At 41.5% G+C, this 19157-nt stretch overlaps 1 protein-coding gene across 1 annotated transcript; it reads right to left on the bottom strand.

The window, feature by feature from the left end:
• Window positions 1-31: 31 nt before the first annotated feature.
• On the bottom strand, window positions 32-11991 carry naa40 (N-alpha-acetyltransferase 40, NatD catalytic subunit). The gene is made up of 8 exons (XM_084345055.1): window positions 11627-11991; window positions 8401-8496; window positions 6095-6147; window positions 5819-5914; window positions 5445-5603; window positions 5278-5361; window positions 4157-4234; window positions 32-3811 (listed from the first exon to the last, which is right to left on the bottom strand). The coding sequence occupies exons 1-8, from the start codon at window positions 11630-11632 to the stop codon at window positions 3664-3666; spliced, it is 720 nt and encodes a 239-aa protein (XP_084201181.1). The 5' UTR covers window positions 11633-11991; the 3' UTR covers window positions 32-3663.
• Between the last annotated feature and the right edge of the window lie 7166 nt (window positions 11992-19157).

Genomic DNA, 19157 nt, shown 5'->3' with positions numbered 1-19157 from the left:
TCATAACTTATAGAAAACGCAAGGGCATCTCTTGAAAAGTCAAACAACTTTCCTTTATTTGTAACATACAAATAAAACACTGACAAGGCATAATGACTTTGTTTTCCCTTTCATTGTCGTTTATGGACAGGACTGTAACACTCGCTCTCAAACATGGGAGTTTTTCTTTTCACATCATGTTTAAAAAAGTGTTTTCACCTGTAAAAGGCCAAGAAATGAAAATGAAGATGGATCCACAACAGCTTATATATATACATAGAGAAAAAGACCAAGAGAAGGGGATTGTGATTCTGTGATGGTAACCATGATAACCATTGTCTAAAATAAAAGTACTAACTGACTTAAAATAAACTGGTTAAGTTTAGGCTCATTTTCGAACTGAAGATATTTTCACCAAAGCATTTTTACGTCCAATGAGCCTTTTTTTATTATTTTGTTTTTTTAAAAGGACAGCCCACCTGTCTGCACTGAATATAACAACTGAGCACTGATCTAGAGTCAGTTCAAACTTTGTGTCACTTATTTTCATGGAATTTCACATTTACAAGGCATTCGATTCTTTTCCGCTTTTACTGCAACATATAAAAACTAAAAATCAGTGTTGTCACAAGTTGTGTTAAAAGTAGAATTTAAGATCACGTTCATTAAATACTACGGCATGTAACACAAAAACTGACTCTACATCAGAGCTGCGGCCAATCCAATCCAGTGAACAGCTTACTGACAACACGGCTGTTGATGAAACAGATGAGGTTTGATTACGTTTGATTAACCTGAGAGAGAGACTGTCAGTCGGTTGATATACTACCACTATATACACAACATCCTCTTAATTGTAACCTATGCCGTACAAAAAATGATTTACTGTACTTATCAGAAGGTAGTCTAGCACTAAAACAAGCAATATGTTGTTAAACTGTTTTTGTTGTTGAGACACCAACCGGTTGTCTCCGGGTGCTGAATGTTTTTTTTTTTGTCTTGACCCAGTCTGGAAACAGCCAAAAACTTTCACCCCAGGATCTGGACATTTTGTTCTTGTGTAACCCCGATTATCTCGGTATTTGGGTGTGTCTATGAACGCATCTTCACATTGTAGTCTCCCCAGTTTCGTGTACTTTGACCAGGTAATTTATGTACAAAATCTCAAGCTGAGCCTTGATATGACCTCCTAACACACAAAAGACGGAGGAATCTTTACATCTAAAGTAGTGTAAAGTAATGTATTTTAATTCCTCCAGCCCACAAGTATAATCTGTAAAAGCTGACCACAGTCCTGGAATTAAAGGGTGTTGTGGTCGTTTCTAGATAGGGCTGCTAACCCAGCTGACTCGCACTCAAAACGCTCCAAAAATAGCCTGAAGGTTTTATACAAAACAGAAATGGAATCAACCAAGATTGCGGTTGTAAGCAGCCTTTCTTGGTTGACAACTAACAGTGTCTAAAACCCAAAGTGAAACTCCTACAAGCATCTTCGCTGCAGACGTGCAGCACAACTTTAGCCAAATATTGAACTTTAAGTTTCACACCACTCCCCTTTTCACGTACTTCCAACATGCACAGATGTTCATGGGAGATTTGGATGAAATATTAAAGCAACGCTAGTAGACCCACGTGAGGATTTTTAGATACGAGTTCGAACAGTTATGCTAAAGCTCAGACGCAGCACTGCTATTGTGTAATCCTGATTCAGACCACCAGTTTTGTTATTTAAAATTTTCTCATGCAAACTTATGACAGTGGGCTGGGAAACAGTTGACAACTGGGAAGAAGGAAGAGGAGGAGGAGGACTAACCATTAAAAACAGCTTCAGCACTCTGCAGTTGCTTCTATCATCCATCCAATCCATGTTCCTTTCTCAAAGTTAACAGCATTCATCAGCTTCAAACAGCCACACAATGAAGTGGTGACCTCAACCAACCCTTATCCATGTTAAATCAATATGATTTGCTCATGCTAACGGAATATAATAAGAGAAGGGATGGAGGATGGTTTAAGTATTTCTTAAATACAGCTAAAGGTAGCGTCAACATCAACTTGTTTATCATTAGTACCTCTCGGAAACAAAGCGAACAAAGAGGCAAGCACGAGGAATGCAATTGTACAGAGGTGACTGAAGAGGATGGCGACAGAAACGGGTCCGCAGTCATTGCTAGCGCCTTAAGGACGTGGAGGGAGGAAGGAGGATGTCATTTTACAGAACTGAATCTCCCATTCATATCCGTAAGCATCGAAACAAGAAAAAGATGGTGGGAAGAAAGTGTGACGGCTAACTAAGGACCTCGTGTAGGTTTCAGTTCATGATATGTACCTCTTACAGTTAAAGGTGCACGATGTAGTTTTGGGGAAGACATTTTTATCAGAAGAAGATCTTCATTGACTGATTTTATGCCTAAACTAAAACAAACTCTATTTTCATGACTGAATAAACAAACTGACCTCAAATAGAACAACACAATCTCATACTGTTTTACTTTGTTTATATGTGGCGGACCCTGCCACCTTTCTAGCTTCAAACTGTGTTCTGGGGGACTTATTTTCCACTGAGAACAGCTTGTTTGTTCAGTTATGGAAAAGATAAGTATTAGAGTTTGTATTATTACCTCATTTATATTGTAAATATTAAAATTCTGAGTTTGAATTTCTTCTCCAAAACTACATAGTGCCCCTTTAAAGCAAGTTGAACATTTGAATGAGCAAGAGGGTCATACGGGGATTATTTTCTGGGCTGTATGCAAATTCACAGCAACAGATAATGAGAAAAAGATTTTGTGGAAAAATGAAAGCAGGGGAGATGACTATACATTGAAGTGGGTCGGTGGATAGTGCTAAAACTGTACTGTAATCTTTTAACCATAGAATAAAGAGACAGGTGTGGTTCAAAACTGCTGCTAGCTGCAGTGATTTTGTTACAAAATAAATGACAAGCCATATAACTCGCAAAATAACAGTTGGTATTGCAGTACAGCAAGGCTTCTCAGACCGTTTTTCTAGGACCAAATCATAAGTACATAATCAGCCTAATCATGGGACCCTGGTCCAGTGAAACAAGCTACTAGTCTCAGTGTGGGGTCCCAAAGAAATCGGGGGCTAGTTTAACAGAAAACTGACTCTTAAAAGTCCAAACTGCAGACTTGAGGTACTAAGTTTTTATAAAACAGCCTTATGCAAGAAACTACTATTAAGTCCGGAACCAAAGTTTGAGAAGCGCTGCTCAATGATTCAATACAGTACAGCACGTTAGGAGGTGAGAGGATGAGAGCAGGATGGGATGAGGTTCACTGCAGTGGTAGAGGATGTCAGCAATGCTTTAACTTGTTCTTGACTAGGAACTACTAACTGTCATTGTTAACTGGGGTAAGAGAATGAGAGAAGATGGCCTGGACACTGAACCAAGAAGAAGTATTAAAAGAAAAAACAGGAGCTATGTGTGAAAGCTCACACTGCATACTGCTTTCGTAGCAGGAATACACGAAAAAGAAACATGTAAATCTCAATCCATAATGCGACATCAATATCTGTAGCCAGGTATTCCGCCATCGGTTCATCTACAGCCGTTCAAACAGCGTAGCAGGCAGCTCAAGCTTTCACACACAGCCATGAAAAGTTGCTGGCTTTTAACCAATCATCATCATCATCATCATAAAAGGTGGAGCTGAAGCTGGATCAGTGGCAGCAGCCCCCGCAGTGGCCGCCCCCGTGGGTGTGTCCCGCCGAGGCCTCGCCGTGTTTGGTCCGCCGGCTGAGGATCTCGTAAGAGCAGTCGTCGCCGCAGCAACCGGACATGCTTGGCGAGGTCTCATCGATCTCAAACCTAAATGTGTAGAGAGAAAGGAGGGGGTCATCAACACTGACACTACTTTTTCTGCATCCATTAGCCTCATTTTAACCACAACAATTGATTACATGTTACAGACTTTTACTGACATTATATTCACCGACTTCCTGTTTACAATAAAAAGAAAAACATTTCTTGGGGAAGCCCATTATGGTCACGGTCACCCTATGGTGTTTTTCCTCTTTCCTTCATTGATAACAGAAATGTTGAAAGCATGGACATTTCTTAGATCAGCCTGTTCACACAGATTGACTTAGGTGTTACAGAAATGAAAAGTCTTTTTCTAAACTTCTAATTTAGAAGTAGAGCCAGTATACTCACTGTAAAGCTTCTCTGAAGAACTGGTAAGCCCCGTGGTTGTGTTTGAAAACTGTCAACATCACTTTCTTCATCTGTGTGCTGGAGAGAAAAAGCAAGAGAGCAGAGATGAAACAAACAGATTTACTTAAGGTTCACCTGACCGAAAGATGTGACTGAGGCGTTGTCCTTAAAGGGGCCCTGTGGAGTTTTCCCTTAAAATAAACTGAATTCCTGTTTACATTCAGTGTTTCTCACAAAAACGCTGTGTGTGTACCCTTGAGGTGTAGTGCATTTTCCTTTTCATAAAAAACACCTGTAAAGCCTACACTGTTTACATCCATTTTTGCTTGACTACATACTTCAACTATCGAGACATTAAATAAGCCAAGTTAGATAAGACAGAACTTTATTTATCCTAAAAGGAAATTCTTGTGCCAGAAAATATTTATAGTACAAGCAGTGGGCTCCCTGGGTCAGGGTCACACACTGGGCCCAGTTTTTATGAGAATAAAGACAACAGAGTATTAAATATTAGTGAAATATTCTCTGCCATTATTAAATGAAATTAAAAAAATAGCTACGACTTATAGTAACCATTGCAAAATTACAAAATATTTTAATTTACAACTGTTAGCAGAGAAAAAGAGATGAATCCTTATTCCCTTGTTTGTTTGTCCACACTCTTTGTGGTTAAAAAGGTCCCAAATTTTAAGGGTGAGATTTCAGGTCTAGGTCCTATATCAGTACTGTCCATGATTCAAAACGGCCAATCCACAGAGAAATGTACACAGCCTGTAAAAAATGAAAATGTGCCTTCAAACAAGCTGACTTGCATAAAACTGTGATGTCACAACTACACAGTCACCGCCCTCAGCAATGCTCACAACACCGGCAGAGCTGATGAAACATGTTGGGCGGAGAGGTATGCTCCGGCCTATGAGAGCTCACCAATCAGAGCAGAATGGGCTGAATAGAGGTGCTGCAGCAATGACAGTTTGAGAAAAATACATTTTTTTAACATTAAAGCATGGAAACAGTTCCTAGTAGACACCTCAAATAAAAGTATGAACCTGAAAATGAGACACGGGACCTCTAAATCTCTCACATCGTCACACAGCCATGACCGCAGCTGTAGAGTTTACCTGTTAGCGATCAGCTGTAGTATCTGGATGAGGAACTTCCCGAGTCCTTTCCTCCTCACTCTGCTCTCTAGCTGCACCTCATAGCTACAAAGTCAAGAGAAACAATTTAGGTTAGTAACAAGTGAGCTTGAATTTAAATCCACATGCTTGTGGACTGGATGACTTACCAATATAAAACCTCCTCCCCACACTCCACGTCGAACCGGAAGTGAGAGAAGGCCACAGGGGCGGAGTCGCCGTCGCGGGCCAACAGGTACCACGCCCTCTCGTCGTTCATCTCCTCCCTCTTTTCCCTCTCCTTCCATCCCCACTCGCTTTGCTCGTACCTGCGGCACAGCGACAAGAAAATAGGTCGACTCCAACGTGACCGGACGTGCTAATCTTACCCAGGCATTCCTCTATCTCAAAACTGTCTCCTCTGCCTTCCAACCTTACTCTGTGTGCAAATTAAAGAGTTACATTGAACAGCTACAAAGACTTTCTGGCTTGTCTGCACTCATATCTATGTGAGCCGGTCCCCATTCATCACTCAGTGTCTTACAGTGTCTGCATGTTGGCTCTGGTGAGTTCAAAGGCCCACTCCACAGACAGCGGGTTGAGGGTGGTCACTCTCTTACACTCTATCTGCAGGTTCAGCCTGGAGAGGAAGACAAGTAAACAGGGTCAGTAACGTCAAGAAAGTGTCTGTGTCAGAGGAAGACAAAGAGAAGAATACGTATAAATACCATCAGCAGACTGACTCTCCCCTCTATGCAACAACTATGTATTTCATGAAACACTGAATAAGTCCTTTGTAGGCAGACAAAGCGATACATACCCATTTCTGTCGTATTTTTTGAAGGCTGGGAAGGCAGCCAGTGGGTCATCGAGCTGTGAGGAGAAAGGGCAAAATTAGCTTTAGACACTTTCATAAGACAGAGTATGAATTTTTCCCTTCCATGCCCCAGTTTTATCACACTGCCTGCTATTGAAATAAAGCTATTTTAGTTCTCAGAGAAGTTTATTGTGCACAAAAGAAATATGGGTTTGTGGCTTCAGATTTCCCTCTTCTGATTTGATATCAGTGAGAAGAAGTCCTGCTCACGGTCTTGCTTGCTGCTTAAATTATTCCCAGAAAGTTTCAGTCCTTTATCTGACCGATACCTGATGAAGGTCTGACAGACAGAAAACGTTGTGTTAATGAATTATTCCAGCAGTAGGCAAGACAGTGTGCCGAGTTCTTCTTGTTATAGAGTTGCACCTGTCACACATTCAGCAGTGCAAACATTTGTTGACATTTAAATGACAGTTAACACAACATCTTAAGATTTTCTAACTGTTGGTTTGACTTAGCAAGACGTCTGAAGACTTCCAAAGGGAATCTGGAAAATTTGAGAGGCATTTTCTTGCATTTCACAGACAAAACAATTCATTAAACCAACAGGCAGATTAATCGTTAATGAAAATGGGATTGTTAGGTGCACCCCTACACTGCTTCATTTTTAACTTGTGAATGCAGTAAATCTCCCAAAAATAGACAGTAAATGCGACTCTACTTCTAACCTAAGCATCCCTCAGGCTCCACAACAGGCTCTGGAGCCTTAATAGGCCAAAGGGGGCCCATACAGGCAGGAAAATTGCAGGGCTATTAGTGTTATAGCCCTATTAGTTACCAACACAATCAGCTTTTTCTTGGCAAAGAACAAGTATCTCGATTTAATACCCCTCTTCTTGCAAAGATAGACACTGGGCCCCTGGGCACAGACATGTCAACAATGCAGCTGTATAATACAAATAAATACCAGTTCAGACTACAGCAGATATTTAAAGATCAGAATAAAAAAATAAACAACTTCAGGACATTCCTACTACTGAATGAGCCATTTTTAGAACAACAAATGGTGCTCTTGTTTCGGGGGCCCCCTGACCTCTTTGGCCCCTGAGCCTGTTTAAGGATACAGCCGTACCTCTCCTCCATTTTAAGGCCAAGGAGAAGAAGAAGCAGATCACGTTATAATGGGTTGTTTTTGAAGCAGTGAATACACTACTTGTTCATGTGAAACAACAGGCTAAGTCAAGATTCATTACTGTTGGCAAGAGCACAAACAGAAATAAATGTACTTTGGGAGAATTTCTTGCATTCCTTCCCTGTTGGCACATCAACAGTGGAAAGGGGCGGGAGAGAGAGAGAACAGCATGTAACACAGAGTGGCCCATTTCGGGACAAAGTGACACAGAAAAGTAATAAGAGTGGGCAGTCCTCTTCAGAGATAGTTTGTAGCCGCTACAGCTCAGCTCAAGGCCGGTATGTGTTAGCTTTGTTCCTCCAGTCTTCAACAAGGTTTGCTAGTGCTCTACCCCACCTCCATGCTCAAGGAGCCGTCTGTTGGGTGTCCTGATACATGGGTCGGGTTTAATAATGCTGATTAATTATGCATAAAGAAACATATGGTACTGAATTTGGCTTCTCCGGTCATGTGAATATCAATTACGGGCATATTCAGGGCAAGGAGGGAATCCCCAGCTTCTGGTTGCATTACATGGCAATCACAGCTCACAGTGGAGATTTTAATGGCTGTTCTTGATGCAATCTGAACCCACAGGAAGGCCTGAAACAGCACATAAAGGGCCAAGTGGTGGATGCTCTAATGTGAAGCACTTAACGGTCTCAAAAGTGCATTTATTTTTAACATCAGTGCCAACTATCAGAACAGCAAATGTTGCTAGTTTTGCAGTTAGCAAGCGGCCAACGCGTCAACAGTGTGTTTGAAAAGTATTAGTATTGAGAAGTTACATTATTTATAACAGACTGTATTATATTATTATTATTATAACAGAAATTGGGTGTCTGATTTTGAAATTTCCAATGGTCCTTGAACTAATCATGTGCAAGAATGCGTTCACCTAGGAAAAAAAAAACAAAGCCAAGCTAAAAATAGTGAGCTGAAACGTTATTCTAGACGTCTCATTAAAAAGTTTGTCAAAAAATGAATGTTTGCACCAACCATATCCTGTAAAAACATTATATTCCACGCTCCTCAAATGTCCCACACTTGACCTTTAAATAATTTCAATTCCATCTCCTCAAAAGGCCTCTATGTAGCCCAGCGCCAAGGCTAACGACAGCTACTTCACTGATATTACCTTATTGGCTGCGTCCACCTTGGCACAGACGGCATCCATGGCTGCCCTCTCCTCCAGACGCCGGGCCTTCTTCTCCTTTGCTCTGTTGGACTTCCTCTGGAGACAGGAAATGAAGGAAGGGATGAGCAGAGGAATGTAGGAGAGAAAGGCAGAGATAAGGGAGCAGATGAGATGGACAGTATGGAAAAGAGGAGAATCGAAAGAGTGAAATAAATCAAACGTGTTAAAATATTTTTATAATCCTCACATTCATTTTTCACCCAGCAAGAAACAAAGACCTGTCTGATCTATTCGTTAACCAAGATGGTTTGCATTTGTGTCACTTAATCAATCCCCTCCTCTGTTTCATGATCAATTACACGCCTACACTGATCCGTTTCATCTTGATATCCACTGTGGGGCTCTAAGCATAATTTAATGTTTGTTGGCAGGTTACATACAATGCCATTCTTCATTGTGCCTTCAACTAAATCGATTCAAGACATGCAAGTGTGTAGTCTCATGTTGTAACATGAAAAGGAATTGCAGCCTTTTGGTACAAACACACAAGACGAGCAAGCTTGTCAGATAACCAGACTTCCCCATGAAGCCTGGTGCAGAGATCAAAGAGCTCAGCGGCCCAGGCATGGACCACACGGCGCTTTTGGCCAATGCACAAAAATTCCACACGCTATAATTAGCTAATTCAGGTTTTATTTAGTTCACTCAGCAACTGTCTGCGATTAAATAAGAAAGCATGTTGTTCTCACGTCAACATCGTTTATGTACTTCACAGTCCTTGTCAGGAGCCATATTAGCAGGCTGAATTTAAAGGGCAAGTTCACCCCAAAATCAAAAATACGTATTTTTCATCTTACCTGTAGAGCTTTCGTTGTAAGTTGCCAAGTTTTGGAGATATTAGCTTTCTCTTAAGCTTTCAATTAAAACAGAACTAGATGACACTCGGCTTGTGGTCATGAAGTCAGGCTATGTGGATGTGATCTGAGTTTACAAGTAGGACTTTAAGTGGCGTTTCACTGCACTTTATCCTAATAAGAGGTCAGGTATTTCTCCAACTTCTTCGAGTTTGGAGTAGTATGGAGCGCAGCGTTAGTTAGCTTAATTAGCATGCCTCTTGTCCATGAGTTGATGGCCGATATCTCCAAAACTTGGCACCTCAACCCAAAACAATCTAAATGGATAAAGTACTACAGGCAAGAGGAAAATATGTATTCTGGATTGGGAGTGAACTGTTCCTGTCAGGGGGATTTATAAATAAATAAATAAATAAATAAATGGAAGATCAGTTGCACCTGATTTTACCTGCCTTTTTAAAGTTATTTTAATTCACCTCAGTACTTATAGGCCTTTAAAATATAGAAACCTTGTAATATTCTGAGTTCCTGCGTGTACAGACATCACAGTCAGCCACATTTTATCACACACAAACGTGAAAACACAGACTCAATGACACAAGAACAGAACAAACTAGTACAGCCAGAAACATCAAGGCAACACAAACACAAGAGTCAGTCATGCAGAGCCAACAGTAGCACTTACACTGCTATAGAAAAACTATTTTATCACTATTATAAACAGTCATCCTGCCAATCCAAGCAATTGTAGCACATTCGTATTGATATCAGTGGCTATTATGACAACCAGTTGTGTTTATATCGCTGATGTTGCACGTTTCTCTCCGTGTGGGACTATAGTATAGGGAAAATTCTCTGATACTGATACTGTAAATTAGCCGGCTCTTGGCTTGATGTCCAATGCTGGTATCAGCAATGGTGCAGCCATAATTCACACAAATGACTCTGACTGCAGAGAGAAAACACACTGCAACAGATGCTTTAAGTGTTTTTCAACCATTATTGTGGTTATTAGGCGTCATTAACTATTGACACGTGTAATTTATAGAGATATCGAGAAGTAGCTTGACAATTCGATTTCACATCAGGGTTTCTTGCAGTACTGTTTCTTGTGATTAACTCCTGCATAGCGGTACTAAAGGGATTAGTTTGAGAATAATCTGCCACCATTTTGTTAACACATTAATCATTTAAGTCATTAATCGAGGAAAGGAACAGAACTTTCTCCTTTTGGCTTCCTCAGATGTGAGGATTAGCTTCTCGGTTCTGTTTTGTACAATCTAACATCAGACATATTTGGGTTTTGGACTTCAGAAGCCATCTGAAGACATTCACTATTGAAATCCTGATGGGCACGGTTTTATAGATCATTAAAAAATAAAATACCAATTTGTCGTACTGCCCGTATATCATTTCAAACGCAGCTAAAAAGGAAAAAAAAAAGGGATTGGCCATAACCATCCTGGGAAGCCACTTGCATTTACAAGGCAATAAGGTTTTAAGTGGCATGTTAACAGTGCAGAAATGGTGCATTGATAGCTGGGGACAAACAAGTAGGAATAACTTCATTAGATCCAGACCTGAAGAGAAGAGGGAACAATTAGAGGATGGAATGCAGTGAATTGCCAACTTTAGCTCAGGGCATTAACTCTGTACCAAGCACAGAGAGGCTGCAGACTGAGCTGGGGCAGTGAAAACACGTGGATTGGTTTATCTGGAGTGAAAGTGCAGTATAAACTCACGTCTGCTGCCTACACGGACTAGCCAAAGTTATGGTAACTAACTCAGTTTTGTAGCATGAGTGCAGGCCCGGGCTGCTGCTACTGCTTGCTGAGAAGTTCATTGTCCACATGCAACAAGCCTGAATTTATCATAACCATGTGGTCCGAGACAGATCACCGTGGCTCGCTCGGTAATTGTACACACATTAGTGATTTGCAGTACTTGCTAGCATAGCGAAGCGCTCGTCATTAACATGGCATTCCTAAGTGGCTAACGCAGCTAGCCGGCTAACAATGGCACAACACACCGGGAGAAGTTAACTGTGCGTAGCGACAAGGACAATGCGGTAATAACGCTGAAAACACCATATACAGCTGCGTGGGAGCGTGGGCTAACTATATTATGCTATGTAGGCTATGTGGAGGCAGCTAAGCGGCTAACGCAGCCAAAACGAGCCTCGGTGCCAACCAACACCTTTGACTAACGTTACATCCATCCACCATGGTCTCTCTTCCTCTCCCCGTCCTCCCTCCTTCCTTCTTTCTTTCTCTCCTCTCACCATCACGCATTTTTTTACCAGAAGCCACAAACATCCACCTTTCATTGTATCAGCTCGCAGCGAGACACAAAGCAAAACATGTCCAACTCACCCCCATTTTTTCCGCTGTTTAATCGGTCTCCCCTGGAGAAACACACCTCTATTGTCCCTGTGCTTACTGTTGCTGAGTTATTAGTATCGTGACTACAGACAGAGAGAAGGGGGCCAGATTAATATGACAATGATAGATAGTGTGCTAACGAGGCTAGCAGGCTACAGCACCGACTGATGGCTGTGACAGAAGCGGCGGCTAGACGCGGATTTGATGAAAACGTCAATGAAAAACTGGCAGTTTTTTTCTCTTTAAACCGGATTGGCGCCAAGACTGCGAGGCTGAATTGATCACAGGTCCCTTCCTTGCCCTTTTCTTTCCTCTCGTCTCCGTCGTCCAACCATGCTGCATTCACGTGCTCTTCACGAGCTCCGACTTCTGAGGTCCCTGTGAGTCTCAATTGGGATTTTTCAACACTTTGTACAAAACGTGGGCAAAAGTAAAACATCTCTGAAATAACAACTTTTGTGCACGTGGTTTTATGACGTGGGATTTTTTTTACAGAATGTGTACCTTGTTTTTGTGATAAAGTTTACATCCAACATTTTTGTAGTCATTTTAAAGGTGCATTATGTAGTTTTGGGGATGAAATTATAATCAGAAGAGAAGGATCTTCATTGACTGTTTCTTTTTAATGCCTAAACAAATTAGATAAACAAACTTTCTTTGTTCTCATGACTGAATAAACTGAATAAACAAACTGACCTTAAGGGACAACAGTTTCATACAAACATTTACTTTGTTTATATGTGGCGGACCCTGCCACCTTTCTAGCTTCAAACACTGTTCTGGGGACCTTATTTTCCTCTGAGAACAGCTTGTTTATTCAGTTATGGCAAAGATGTGATATAAATATATAAATATATTGTCCGAGAGGACTGGAAAAGTGCTATAGAAATGCAGATCATTTACCATTGTAAATCTCAAAAATCTGAGATTTCCTCTCTCAAACTGCACAGTGCCCCTTTAAAGTAATATGTTTCTTTTTACAAATCAAAGTTCAATAAATTCGTGTAGAGTAACTCCATATAATCTCCATTAAAGGTTAAAGTCCTGCACTCAAAATGTAAATAAGTAAAAGAATTTATGGATTATCAGATACATGTAACTAAAGGTGCGCTATGTAGTTTTGGAATAGAAATTCAAGGTCAGAAAGTTTATAGGCCTATTTACAGTATTAATTAGGTAATAATACAGACTTGGAGATAGTCATTGATTACTGACTAGAGCGTTGGTACTGAGAAGGGTCCTGCAAATATAAACAAAGTAAAACTGAAATAAAATAGTAAGTAAAAGTAAAGCAAAATTGAAATTGTCTGTCGTTTGATGACTGTCATGAAATTCAATCAGTAAAGATTTTTCTCTTCATATCCATAATGCAGCCCACTCTGTGGCCCTCTGTGATTCTCCTCCATAATATTATCTGTGATATTTTTTGATTATCGTCAGTGGAAAAATTATTGTTTAAGAGGCATTTTCAGTGCAGCTTTAAGTTTTGGGTAGTTCAACCTATACCAATGCATCATATTTTATAAGGCCATTTTAAAATCTAAATTTGCAAGTGCCCTAAAATTGTACTTCCCACAGACTGTATTGTGATTACAACAGCTGACTAAATATAGACTTCTCCATATTGTGTAAAGAGACTATTTTAAACACCAAGTTGCACATTTTTCGTATGGTTGCATGGTTTAAATCAGCAAAGCCCTGAAAACTATTTTAAGATATAAAACTATATTTTTTACTTAATAAATTCCATATCATAAAATGTACCTCTAAACTTAACCATTATTTGTAGACATCTCCCTAAATTAAACAAACCAGATAATTAACAATTAATACTTACTTTGATTGCATGATCATTCAAATGCACCCACCATGCAATATTTCTGGTACGTATCAGCAGTCACACCAATCTCTGTAAGAGAGACGTAAGACTCTTTATTAATAATACCAGATATTTTGGTATGGAAATCATAGATTCAATGTTTCCATACAAAAGCTTTCTGGCAGCGGTGGGATTCGAACCCACGCCCCCGAAGAGACTGGAGCCTTAATCCAGCGCCTTAGACCGCTCGGCCACGCTACCATGTGGAACGCAGCCGCTATGCCAACTTCCTGGTTGTCACAATTCCGACAGTACTTGAAAGCACCACTACTTTAGCGCGAATATGGTTTCCTTGTTTGGAAAGTGACGACAGACCGTCAGAGGGTTGGACAGGGTCAGGGAGCACAACGCGCTGCACGTTGTAGTCCAAACTTTGGATTTTATTTTCCTTTATATTCTGTGATGATCATGTTTTAAACATTATCATGAATCCTTTAAATCGAGCAACAGGAATGCAGGCAGTTGGGAGGAACAAATTATACGTAACACAATTACAATAATTGGATTACAGCAACTCAGTGAGCATTTAAAACCCATTAGGCTACACCAGTATTTATTATGGCCTATTGCACCATGATCTCTATAGGTCTACTCTAATGTAAACCTCATGTGTATATCAGTCAACTGCAGTAGAGTAGGCCTGTGTTAAAACTGGGATGTATTTATCTTAATATTTATTTTATACTTAGATCTTATGTCCATGTATATTTACTATTTACTTTACTGTACTAACCTGTGATGTAACTGTGGCAGATTTCAGTTTCTGAGGTTTTAACATTATAAAAGCATCATCTGTGAAACATTTTACTCAGGTTTTTTGTTGTTGTTGTTGTTGTTGTTGTTGTTGTTGTTGTTGTTGTTTAGGGTGTTGGGTTCACACTCAAACATGGATCCATCTCCTAGACCTAGAAAGTTAGTTTACAAAAAAACACCACACGCACAACGTGAAATCAGATTCTGGTGGATTCGTATCATCTGGGTAGCAGTCCATCACAGTGGCCACTAGGTGGCGACATGGGGCTTACAATCACTCTATTCATATTGCAGCCTTTCCAAAGTCTCCCAAACCTACAATTAAGCTGCAGACAGCATAACAGATGAGTAGCTATAGAAAACATAGGCTTTTATTTCAGATTTTACTGCCTCGGCTACTATTTTGGGCTTTCTGTTACCCTTGAAACCGGCTCCGAGAGGCTGAACTGTGATTGGCTGGTGAAGCAAAACCACACACTGTGGTATCTCCCCTTCAGCCTGCAGCAAAGAAGATACTGCTGCACATTCTTTGATTAGGGCCGACAGAAACCACAAAAATGCAGAGGAATATTATATCAAAGTCCCACTATAGGCCCCTGTCAGATCATTATAGGAGCTAAAGGAGATAAAGGGATACCACCAAGGTCACTGACAGGCAAAACTCACGAGTGAGTACAGAAACACACTGCTTATTTTCTCAAAATCTAAGGAAACAGTGAACAATATCCATCCATTCCAATGTATTATTATTATATGTTGAGTCAATATAGTCTGATTTATTACAGGAGACAGAATAACTTACCCATAACTGTATATGTCATTGAATAAACACTTCAGGTTTATGTTTAATTGTGCATTCATTTAATTTAATCAGACTACTTTATTTAATCACATTGACTCAACATGAGCGAAGCATTAAGGTGTTGAGGTCATGGATACTCTTTAAAATCTCAAAAAACACACACTTAACGTCATTTTATTGTTTGATGCTTCCCAACGTTGCCTTATTTGTTAAATACAGTGAATTTCACCTGCTCTACAAGTGAGATTGATGTAGACCAGGGCTGCCCAAAGTGTGGCCTGTGGGCGAAAGTTGGCCGCCATAAGCTTTAATTTGGCCCGCATATGTTTCTAGCAAAATATATAAGAAATAATCAGAAATAATCAGTATAAATCGCTGTTTAAGCCGTGTTTTGTGAGGTGAAATCTCTTTAGATGTGTACCCCTGGTGTGGACATGTATGAGGATTTATGTTATTGGAGTATTGTTCATAATGCATCTAACAGGGAGTTTGACCTCTCTGAGGTGTAAGTGACCTCAAATATGAATACTAACACTGCGTGGGATAGTAGACTTGTCAGTTTCTTCATGTGTAGCAACATGAAATATTTCCTTATTCGGCTTCATGGCCATGCCTTTTGGCCTATTGTATCACATTTGATCATATTTAACTGTAATAAATGAATATTATTATACACATACTGCAGTGGAGTCTGTGCCACCAGCACAAAGGGTTAAACATTACTCTGTGGATCGCTGACTGTGACATAGCGTTCCTGGTTTGGTGGGATATGAGATCTCCACAATCCACTTTTTCATAATGCAAATAAAAGCCCTTGTACAGGGGGCTCTCTCTCTGTCTCACACACACAGCAGCACACACACAGCAGTCCTCCCCAGCACCCAGATGGCCCGGTCTCCAAACCCCGCCTACAGTCTTTTGTCTTCAGGGAATCTGTCTCTCGGCTGTTGGCAGAAAAACTATTTATTTCATGTGTCAGTAGGGGGCGCGACGAAGCTCTGAGAGTCTACACAGAGGCCTGATGCTTATTGTTAGAAGTCTCTGTTTGTCTGCACACAGCAGAGACGTTCTGACAAACATCCACATATCATTGTGGAGTTGAGATATGACTCTCTGTCCTACAATCTACACGTCTCTCTCTGTCTGTACTAAGTATTTAAGACTTTCTGTACATTGTGTCTGGTGTGTGTGTGCTTGCAGGAGGGGATAATGAAATTCAGGCTGGCCCCCTCCCACCTCCACCCACACATATACTGGTATATGCACACACACACACACACACACACACACATATACATGTTCTCTTGTAGATGAAAGATAGGCACAGGGACAAATAGAAGAGGAGATGAAGAGGAAAGAATGGTGGGGGCAGATGATAATGAAGAGATTGGAGAGAATGAGGAAGAGGAGGACAGAGGAGGGAGGAGGGGGGAGGAGGACCAGAGAGGGAATCAACAGATGCAGTGTGGAAAGGAGCAGAGGAGAATGGTGGATGAGGAAGAGGCCTCTCTCAACACAGCGCAGCCCTGCAGCACAGAACCACAACATGTAGACCGGACACCCGCCCTACATGGGCATTCTGCTGAGGTGAAGTGGCTGCACAGTGTGACTACACATGGAGAGAATATGCCTGGTATCTGTCTCCTGCAGTGGGGCTTTCCAAGCCTGTGCAATAATAGGAAGTGATTTTTAATTATGACTTCAAAAGTATTGATATGCAGGAGGTTTTTTTGTCCCTAGGATCTCAGGGGGGTGATGTCAGTCAGGAGTCGTTGCATAAAAATGTAAATATTTCAACAACTCCTCGCCAGAATACCGCTGAAGTTGTTTTGAATATTTACAATATCAACGCTGAAAGATGATCTGTAACGATCTGAGTGACCTTCCATGAGCTCCACCTTCAGGACAAAAGATGACACTTAACAAGGCGCTGCACCTTGAAAACTAAACGTTGGATTGTCATGCAGTGCTCAGGCAATATTCTAAATAAATATTTAAATAATAGATATTTACACATCTTAATTTTTTACACTCTGTACACCAACCTCAGGTCAAAATGTAAACTTTGCACACAAGATATTTCATAATCCAACTGGCAGATTACCCTGGAATTTGTCGATAGATCATATTATCTATCTATTAATCGTATGATTGCTAATTATATTCATTCACCCCGGGGATGAACATTTATTTTAATCAATTAGTTAACCCCGTACCAACATACCACTGAACAGTAATTTGTAGAGCAGACGACTGATACCGTAAATATTTCAGGTATTTTTTTTAAAGGACAAGTTCACCTAACAATAAAGATTATGTTGTTAGCTACTCCAATGGAAAGTCAGGTGAAGTTTCGTAGTCCACGTCACATTTATGGGGCTCTACAGCATACAGCATACATGCTCTACCATAGAGAGCAGTATGGAGCCATTTTATGTTATTTTTTCAGCTTTTTGTTACGTTTTAAAACAAGTCCCCATCTACTTAAGTTGTTCAGGCGAATGCTGCAACAGCGTTTTTGCTGTGAAGCTCCAGAAATTCACTTGACCTATCGGCTTGGGTGTGAGGAGATCATGAGTGAATTTTTCATATTTGTGTGAACGTATCCTTTAAAGATTACTTTTAGACCTCCAATGTAGGAGTTTCTAATCTTTTGCACACCTTTTGACGTGGTCATCTGTAGTCCGAGCATTAACAGACACTGAAGTTAATTCTGTGCGATATTATCTCTTACATTGTCGTACAATTTCAGTTTGACTGACATGCTCTGATCTATTTGCGTCTTTAAAGCTCGTGTGAGACCACAGTGAGTCACACAGCGTGTCGTACAGTGCAACTTCACTGATGATGTCGTGGCATCAGTGTGTGAAAATCCCACTACAACAAGTTTTGCAAAGAGCATGATTGTTCTGTAAATGCCACAATACAGAACATTTAGACAAGCATCCTCGTTCTATCACTTCTGATTCTAGACCATGCATCTCCTGAGATAACAGAGAAAGTCAGAGGATTCATAGGAGGGAGGGATGGGAGTCGGGGTGAGGTGTGAGGGAAGGAGGGAGGGAGGGAGCCGGCAGAGGAGACAGACATTTACCTCGACAAAAGTGAGAGGAACAGACAGATAGACAGGCAAGAGGGAGGAATGAGACAGGTGGAGACAGGGGGAGGGAGGAGGGGAGGAGGAAGGGAGGAAAGAAGTGGAAACAAGAGTGAGCTGAAGGGAGAGTGGGAGTGAGAGATCGAAGAGAAGCCGAGCGAGAAGAGGAGGGAAGGGAAGCGAGAGAGAGAGAGGGACGAATGGAGAGGAGGACAGAGGAGGAGGAGAGGGGAGGACAGAGAGAGGAGGAGGAGGAGGATGAAAGGAGAGCTGAGAGGTGAAGGGAGGGAGGGAGGAAGGAAGGGAGGGAGGGTGAGGAGGGATGTAGCAGTTGTTCATTAGTGAGGATGTGTTAGGGACTGGAGGACTGAGCGAGGGGAGAGACAGTGGAATGGTGAGTTTCATGGACACTGACTAATGAGAGGAGAGGAGGAGAGGAGGCGGGGGGAGAGGAGGGGAGGGGAGGAGGTGGCAGGGGTGAAAATGAGACTGGGGAGGGAGGAAGAGGAAGGAGGGGAGGAAGAGGGGAGGGAGGCTGGAGGTGAGCGAAGCGAAACTGCTTTACTGTGTCACCGTAGGGGGAGGATGGGGGGAGGGGAAGGGAAGAATTTGCACGTACGCACACACACATACACACACACACACACACACACATACACACTGTTGAAATAGACAGCTACACGAGAGGAAGACGACAAGGGGGGGGGGGGGGGGGGGCAGAGAGAGACAGGAAGGAGGATGAGGAGCAGGAGGAGGAGGGGGTGAGGAAGGAGATGAAGAGCAGCAAGGAGGCAGGAAAGACAGAGGAGTCATCAGTGGAGAGAGAAAGTGAGGGGGGTGTGTGGAAGAGCAGAGGAGGGAGGGAAGGAAAGCGGAGGAGGCAAAGGAAATGGATGGGAGGCAGGGGGAGAAAAACGAGAGAGGAGGAAGAAAGAGAAGAAAGAAAAAAAATCAGGTGGGGAGCACAGAAGAGAGAGGAAAGAGGGGGAGG

Source organism: Pagrus pagrus (genome assembly GCF_965226575.1).
Source record: "Pagrus pagrus genome assembly, chromosome: 22".
NCBI lineage: Eukaryota > Metazoa > Chordata > Actinopteri > Spariformes > Sparidae > Pagrus > Pagrus pagrus.
Note: the sequence above shows the minus strand (reverse complement) of the source record. Positions and strands in the feature narration are given on the sequence as shown.

What these genes read in the sequence shown, in the direction of transcription:
- naa40 (XM_084345055.1), bottom strand. An exon ending in AAAAAATACGACAGAAATGG is followed by an intron (nt 5,915 to 6,094) that starts GTATGTATCGCT and finishes CTTCCTCTCCAG; the next exon opens with GCTGAACCTGCAGATAGAGT. An exon ending in AGAGCCAACATGCAGACACT is followed by an intron (nt 5,604 to 5,818) that starts GTAAGACACTGA and finishes GCTGTGCCGCAG; the next exon opens with GTACGAGCAAAGCGAGTGGG.